The sequence below is a fragment of the Salvelinus namaycush genome, chromosome 19, assembly GCF_016432855.1.
Source record: "Salvelinus namaycush isolate Seneca chromosome 19, SaNama_1.0, whole genome shotgun sequence".
In the NCBI taxonomy this organism is placed as follows: domain Eukaryota; kingdom Metazoa; phylum Chordata; class Actinopteri; order Salmoniformes; family Salmonidae; genus Salvelinus; species Salvelinus namaycush.
In genome coordinates this window covers 28,150,285-28,158,223 of record NC_052325.1, presented here as the reverse complement: position 1 = coordinate 28,158,223, position 7,939 = coordinate 28,150,285, and the positions used below count along the sequence as shown (strand labels likewise).

Sequence of the window (7,939 nt, the reverse complement as noted above, 5' to 3'; positions counted from 1 at the left end):
GGAATACTTATATTAGGCTATCATATTAGAACACAAAAACAGGCCAGCATTGTTTAGAAATGTGTTGGACCTCTGTGTAACCCCACCCCTATAAGCTTGGTCACCCCAGAGACTGACAGCACAGCGTGATTTTTAGGTGCAGCTGTTGTCTCACAGCTGCCACATATGGAAAGTAGCTTTCCCACTCCTTATATGGACATATTGGAGATGCAAAACGGATGTTGGTGCAACCTTTATTATTGTCCCTTGACTTTCTGGCGCTAGCCAGTTTTCTGATAATAATGCATAATAAACACCGATTAAATATGATTCGTCCTCAGAAAAATACATTATTGTTCAATTACTCTGAAACAAGTTTATATTTGTGATAACTGACAAGTATTTACGTTTTTTTACATTTAAAGATCTTGTTTTACTCCGGAAGAAATGTGGGTGAGGTCCTTCTATTTCCGTGTCTGGGGAGATAAGTGGTGTGATTTCAGCGTTTGTCTTGAACAGTTAAAAAATGCAGGTTTGTAAACTTATAACACCTTTTCTAGCTATAGAAAAAGTAGTAATGAAGGTCGTAGCTGACGTTTTGAGCAGTATGAGTATATGTTCGCACGTCACCTTGATTGGGACATAGCTAACGTTAGCTGCATTTAAACATTAGCTAATGTTCGCTAGCTGTAATACCACAGATAAAAGGTGGTTACCGGTAGTTATAAGTATCTTTGGTAATTCCAAAGAGCCTAGCTACAGATGTTTAAAAACTATGTGGCAAACTAACAACACTGTTTGTGCTTAAATAAAACTCCAATGATCTGTTATTTCTCAATCCCAGGACCCTAACGCAGATACCGAGTGGAATGACATCCTGAGGAAGAAGGGGATCCTTCCTCCCAAGGAGAAAACTCAAGATGAGGTTGATGAGGACGCTCTAGAGCAGCAGATTCTTCTTCAGCAAGAATCTGTTGGTAAGAGGTGGCTATTAATATCATATAGCTACCTCTGTGGGACTAGGTTTCTCCTGAACTGGTCTAAAAATAGTTTTTATGTTATTCTTAATTTTTTAACTAACAGGACATGGTTTTGGAAGGCTGATCCTTGGTCAACAGCATCCTCTGTTAGTAGTTTTAATACCTTAAATTATACTTTTTCTGACTTGTATTTCCTGTGGTGTTTTGTGACCAGTAAAAACCTATGAGAGTATGACTCTGGACCAGCTGGATGAGAACGAGGATGACTTCAGTGAAGAGGATGAGGCCGCCATCGAGATTTACAGGTTTCAAAGCATTACTAAGATGGTACATTATACATACAACAGATATTGGCTGCCATATGGCCCGGGGCCATAGCTGAGCAATCGGGCAAGTTGAGCCGGCTCTGTGGTTGCCACATTGGGCATGTTAATTATTTTATTGAAAACAACCTAAGTGTAAAGAATTTCTGATTCCTCCCCTATGTCTGTGTGTAAACAGCACATTTTAAGTCTTTGGGGAACTAAAAATACTCACTTGATGGGCAAGTGCCTTTCAGACCTTAATGTCAGTCCCTTAATACAACCTACTGCCATTAAAAGAGATGCTGAAAAATGTAAAGCTCCATTGTGGCTATCATGTTAATGGTGAAATAGCCTTTTGCATCCCAAATAGAGAATGACAATGTTATGACCTTGTTATTACCAGAATGAACCTACATTGCCTTAACTCTCTCCATTTCCTTTTCACCAGGCAAAAGAGGCTTGCAGAATGGAAAGCCACCCAGATAAAGAATTGCTTTGGAGAAGTAGTGGAGATCTCTGGGCAGGACTACATCAAGGAGGTGAACAAAGCTGGAGAGGGCATCTGGGTTGTGCTGCATCTCTACAAACAGGGGTGAGTTCTGTTAGATTTTTTTTTAGATCTGATAACTTTATTGGCCAAGACCTTATTTGAAAATCATGAAACAAGGTTTTCCTTTTTTGTTGTTCATATAAGCCTGATTAACAGTGGTCCTTTTTAAATTGCACTGAATAGGTCTATCTGCCAAATACATAGATTTAACTAATTGACCCATTGTAATCGAATCTCTCTGTTCCATTCTCTCATCCTCCCAGAATTCCTCTGTGCACCCTGATAAACCAGCATCTGTCAGAGATGGCCAGGAAATTCCCCCAGACCAAGTTCCTGAAGTCCATCTCCACCACATGCATCCCCAACTACCCCGACCACAACCTACCCACCATCTTTGTCTACCACGAGGGAGAGATGAAGGCACAGTACATCGGGCCTCTGGTCTTCGGGGGCATGAACCTCAAAGCTGAGGGTAAGAGACAATCGCCTCAGCTAGACTTTTATAGGATACTATTAGCGACATGATATGGTAGTTTGTGCTGTCCAGTGTGTATACTTCTCACCCTCAGATTTGTGCATTGTCAGTTTTGAATGACAATTTCTTACTTTCTCTACTAGATATTTAAATCTGCTTTATCCTATCATCCTCAGAGCTGGAGTGGAGGTTATCAGAATCTGGTGCTGTCAAGACAGACCTGGAAGAAAACCCCAAGAAGCAGATTGAAGACAAGCTGATGTCGTCGATCCGATCCACTCTCCCCACACGGAAAGACAGTGACTCCGAAGAGGACTAGCGCGTAACACCAAATAACATTACTCTTAACGCTCAACCATCACTGTGTGTGAGGATGGCTCTCTCCTGTGGTGAACTGCACACCTCTCACGCTCTCTATGTTACCTCAGTCAGCAGAGAGGCTCCATCAGAGTACTATCCCTCCCCGGTTGAAAGATCTCTTATGTTACGAGATCATTCTCCTAAATCAGATCTGAACTTGTGTTTTTACATAACATTTGGTTGAAGATTGTCCTTTTTTTTATTTAACATATGTTTCATAATAAATGACAATAGAAATGAATACATTTGTAATTGTTTAAATTAAATGTAAGTAACCATTCACCCATGCCATAATCAGTTGACGCTTTTTATAAAGTGTTCACCCTGATCTGTGTAACCATCACATAAAGGACTCCTTTGACTGTGTTCACTGTTCATAGATAGCGGTCTGAATTTGTGTATGTGCAATTGTCTACAAAATGGCAAAGTACAGAATCCTCATCTTATATCACAAAATATTTACATTTACCAACTGAAATCAGGAAGACACTTCACAATCTGCAATTTATTTCTCATAAATATCAAGTCCATTGCCAGAGAACACTGAGGATGCTGCTTCTGTCTGTCCCTCAGTCTGCCATTTTGTGCTCAATGTTCAGGGGGGTTGCAGTGTGCTGATGTCTTCTGTCCAGTTATTCTAAAGTCAGATTTTTACATCACACATCAGAGTGCTTCTGTGTAGCAGGGAATAGAGAGAACCTCGGTCATAGGCATGGCATTTCTTGAATTGTCTACTTTGTTCTAACTTTTATGTAGATTCTAGTCAGGGGTAGTATATGTCTAAAGTACATATTGTACCTTGATTGAGCCTTGCGGACTGGCCACAGAAAGACTGTGGTCCTCAACCTCTAAGAGAAAGGCACTGGAGAAGCTTTCACAAACTCTTGAGCTTCAATCAGAAAAGGCTACACGGACACTGCTGACCTGCAAACCGATATTTCATTTCAGAATTGGTTAAAATTGCGTAAAGGTCAGGGTTAAGGGTTTGGTTAAGGTTAGTCGGTCTTGCAGGTCAGAAGTGTCCTTGTCTCCTGCTTCAATATTGATATTCTGCTAATCATCAAGGTTGAAACAGCACAGGGTCCTTACCAAAAGCATGAGCTGCTTCTTTCTCCTCTGAGACAGTTTGGGTGACAGGCGCATCAGCGGGTGCACTGAATGGGACTAGAGAGGGGAATGCCTGTTAGATTCCAATCGCATGTAATTACTAAATAATCAGATCAATAAAACATGTTATAACAAATACAGCATGTTATCATCTAAAGACAAAATCCCATACTGTGCTGTCCAGGAAATCCAATGACACTTTTGCTTATATGCCTGAAACATTGTACATGGTTGTTTGAGAGTGTGTACATAGTTCTAATTTGCTCTCAGACATAATTCACTGACATTCTGAAGCAATATGGAAATACAGTTTGTGCATCAAGGAGTCTTTCTCTACTTACCGCATGCTGTACAGAGTCTACCGAGTTGGCCTTTGAATAGTGAAACAGGAACTGACGAAAAGAGCATATACAAAGTCAACACTGTTCCAAAGACAATGAATATTGCACCTGCAAGTTAACCTCAGTATTTTGAGGAATAAGGTATGAACAAGTATTTAGTAATAGGGTGTGATATTGTTGAGGAACTTACTCTTTTGAAAACATTCTGAACTTGCTCCTGTGACGGGGAGAGGGACAGGGAGAGAATAATTACACTGGCGTCAGAGCTGCTATCATATATAATCTGTGATAAGATTGAGTCATACGGTAGCTAAGCTTTACCTCATTCTGATCTCTCCCCATCATATCACCAACATCAGTCTGGATCCCAGGACCCTGCAGCAGACAAATCAATGGTCAATGATAAAACACAAGTCTATAACACATCTAAAGGCACTAAACCCAAGCAAACATAAAAGCTGTTGTACATGTCATCCATTGTCTACTGTATACTGTACCCATTGCAAAGTAATGATCGTATCTCTGTCATCGGTGTGTCTAGTTGATAGGAGTGGGGGGAAGTCCTATATATTCTTATTCCCCTCATCCTGTCCCCCACCAGTCTGATTTAAGTTAGAGTGACTCACTTGTGTGTCCCCAACCCCCTCTCCACGTATAACCTAGCCCAGCCACCACAAGTAACAAGAGGCACCCTTTAATTTGGTTGGAATCACCTGCTGACCCCTTATCAGACACGGATGAGATTTCTCCAGTGGTGCAAACTCTCCTCTGATGAACGCAGTAGAGGACTGAGATGTTTAAACAGTGAAAGACTGAGATACAGAGAGTGATACACATTCAAGGCATATATTGAATGATTTGGGCCTAGAATACCTTCATACTACATTTTAACACGTTGCCTCTGGTATCAGGTAAGGAAATGTATCCTTGTTGTCAATCTAATAATCCATTCATAAGTAATTCATAATTTATTTAAAAACTAATTTCACAATATTTGTTTGAATTACACAATTGCCTTTTATTTTCACTTTTCAGGTATAGGCATGCAAAAAAAACAAAGTCCCATACCCTTCTGAAAGCAATTCCATGTTCACACTCTTTGTATGGACTAGCCTCTACAGAAAGAAAAAAAGTAAGTTTCAAAAGTATACATTTGTTTATTTTATCAATCTATAACATACAATAAAAATACATGTAATAGCCAACAATATCAACAATATAAATAGCTAATTCAAAAACAACATAAACATCGATTTCAGATTTTAAGATTTAGATAGCCTAAATTATACAGAAATGTTGAAGTTCATTTAAATGACATAAATAATCTCTCACCTGTCGCCTTCCAACATCCAAGGCACCAGACCAATTGAAGTATGCAAAGTTGTTGAAGATACGAAGCGCTCATCTCGAGCTATGAGATTCTAATGCGCTTTGGTGAGGGTATATGCGCTCTGTGTTTGGTTTTGTGGTCTGCCCGAGAAAGTCTTGTTATATTGCCACGTCACAGTACAGAATTGAACTCTACTGACTATCTCATCCGACATAATTATATAGGCTATAACTTTGATGGGAGAAGCTTCATCTCCCACGCACAGGTGACCAATCAACGTCCCACTGGTCTCCTTGGTCACCAGCTGAGTGTTTGTGCGCAAGTCCCCTCTCCCTCGTCATTTTGAACGGTTTTAAGATACATTTAGATATGGAAACTAAATCAAAGAAATCCATCAAAAACAGGATGTTAACCAAACATAAAATCGGAATGGAAGTTAAACAACTGGTGTCAAATATTTTTTCAGTACACTTGATTATAGGACATGGTGATGAATAATGACCCCGTGATGTTCAAGTTCATTGAAAACCATAAACAACCAAGTAAATGTTGGGGAGTAACAGATTACATGCAGTCTCTTACATGTAAGGGATTACAAAAAACTGTAACAGTAATACGTTACATTACCAGCAAAAATATTGTAACCAGATTACAGATACTTTTGAAAAACTAGATGATTACTTCGAAGATTACTTTTAAATTCAGAAATAATGTTTGCCAAAAAAGTATTTGACACTTCTCTCTTTTCTTAATGACATTCATACATCATTGAAAATAGGCGCAAATTTAAATTTGTTCAATGTGAGCGAGTCTGACCATAAATCAGAGACCACTATGATGACACACCAAATGTGTTTTATGGATCGCGGGAAAAGAGCAGGAATAGGCTTTTGTAGGCTACAGTCCAAGTGATGTCTTCCAGTGGTTTGACCGCTGTCGGCGTCCAAAGATTATCCAACTTGAATAAACTCTAGAAGATAAGGATGTCAGCAGTGGTGTAGTTTACGGTGATACTGATATCACTTATTATTGATATCTACGTAGCGCATTGATGTGAATCACACTGCTGCTTTTTAATTTAGCTATTTGCGCCTTATGGATTGTGATTGTTGTGGATGGCTGTTCACAAATCTAAATGTGTATTTGAACCCAATAATGGTTGAATTCCAGAAGTTTAAGCTGCCTATCAATCATTGTTTTTTAAACCAGTGGACAGCCTGTGAAAAAAAATCCATAGGCCTAATGGACACATGCTCAAACTTGCTCACTTTTGATAGACTTAAAGGGAAAATCTGTAGTTGCTACTTCCATTTTTGGACTTATAAATTATATACAGTACCAGTAAAAAGTTTTAAATGAGTAGGACACACCTACTCATTCAAGGGCCAAAAAAAGTGTTAAACAAATCAAATTATATTTAATATTTTCAAATCTTCAAAGTAACCACCCGTTGCCTTGATGACAACTTTGCACACTCTTGGCATTCTCCATCTTCATGAGGAATGCTTTTCCAACAGTCTTGAAGGAGTTCCCACATATGCTGAGCACTTGTTGGCCACTTTTCTTTCATTCTGCGGTCCAACTCATCCCAAACCATCTCAATTGGGTTGAGGTCGGGTGGTTGTGTGGGCCAGGTCATCTGATGCAGCACTTCGTCACTCTCCTTCTTGGTCAAATAGCTCTTACACAGCCTGGATGTGTGTTTTGGGTCATTGTCCTGTTGAAAAACTAATGATAGTCCCACTAAGCGCAAACCAGATGGGATGGTTTATAGCTGCAGTTTTCTGTGATAGCCATGCTGGTTAAGTCTGCCTTGAATTTTAAATAAATCACAGACAGTGTCACCAACAAAGCACCCCCACACCATCACACCTGCTCCTCCATGCTTCACGGTGGGAAGCACACATGCGGAGATCATCTGTTTACCTACTCTGCATCTCACAAAGACATGGCGGTTGGAACCAAAAATCTCAAATTTGGACTCATCAGACCAAAGGACAGATTTCCACCGATCTAATGTCCATTGCTCGTGTATCTTGGCCCAGAGCAAGTCTCTTCTTCTTATCGGTGTCCTTTAGTAGTGGTTTCTTTTCAGCAATTCAACCATGAAGGCCTGATTCACGCAGTCTCCTCTGAACAGTTGATGTTGAGATGTGTCTGTTACTTGAACTCTGTGAAGCATTTATTTGAGCTGCAATTTCTGAGGCTGGTAACTCTAATGAACTTCTCCTCTGCAGCAGAGAACTCTGGGTCTTCCTTTCCTGTGGCAGTCCGCATGAGAGCCAGTTTCTTCATAGCGCTTGATGGTTTTTGCAACTGCACTTGAAGAAACTTTCAAAGTTCTTGAAATTTTCCAGATTGACTGACCTTCATAACTTAAAGTAATGATGGACTGTTTTTTCTCTTTCGTTATTTAAGCTGTTCTTGCCATAATATGGACTTGGTCTTTTACCAAATAGGGCTATCTTCTGTATACCACTCCTACCTTGTCACAACACAATTGATTGGCTGA

At 39.8% G+C, this 7,939-nt stretch overlaps 1 protein-coding gene across 1 annotated transcript; it reads left to right on the top strand.

Annotated features, from left to right (window-relative positions):
• The first annotated feature begins 422 nt into the window (after positions 1–422).
• On the top strand, positions 423–3,024 carry LOC120064274 (phosducin-like protein 3). The gene is made up of 6 exons (XM_039014729.1): positions 423–511; positions 824–956; positions 1,174–1,264; positions 1,713–1,856; positions 2,078–2,286; positions 2,466–3,024. The coding sequence occupies exons 1-6, from the start codon at positions 506–508 to the stop codon at positions 2,606–2,608; spliced, it is 726 nt and encodes a 241-aa protein (XP_038870657.1). The 5' UTR covers positions 423–505; the 3' UTR covers positions 2,609–3,024.
• Positions 3,025–7,939: the final 4,915 nt, after the last annotated feature.

What these genes read in the sequence shown, in the direction of transcription:
- LOC120064274 (XM_039014729.1), top strand. An exon ending in TCTTCAGCAAGAATCTGTTG is followed by an intron (nt 957 to 1,173) that starts GTAAGAGGTGGC and finishes TTTTGTGACCAG; the next exon opens with TAAAAACCTATGAGAGTATG. An exon ending in CTGCATCTCTACAAACAGGG is followed by an intron (nt 1,857 to 2,077) that starts GTGAGTTCTGTT and finishes TCATCCTCCCAG; the next exon opens with AATTCCTCTGTGCACCCTGA.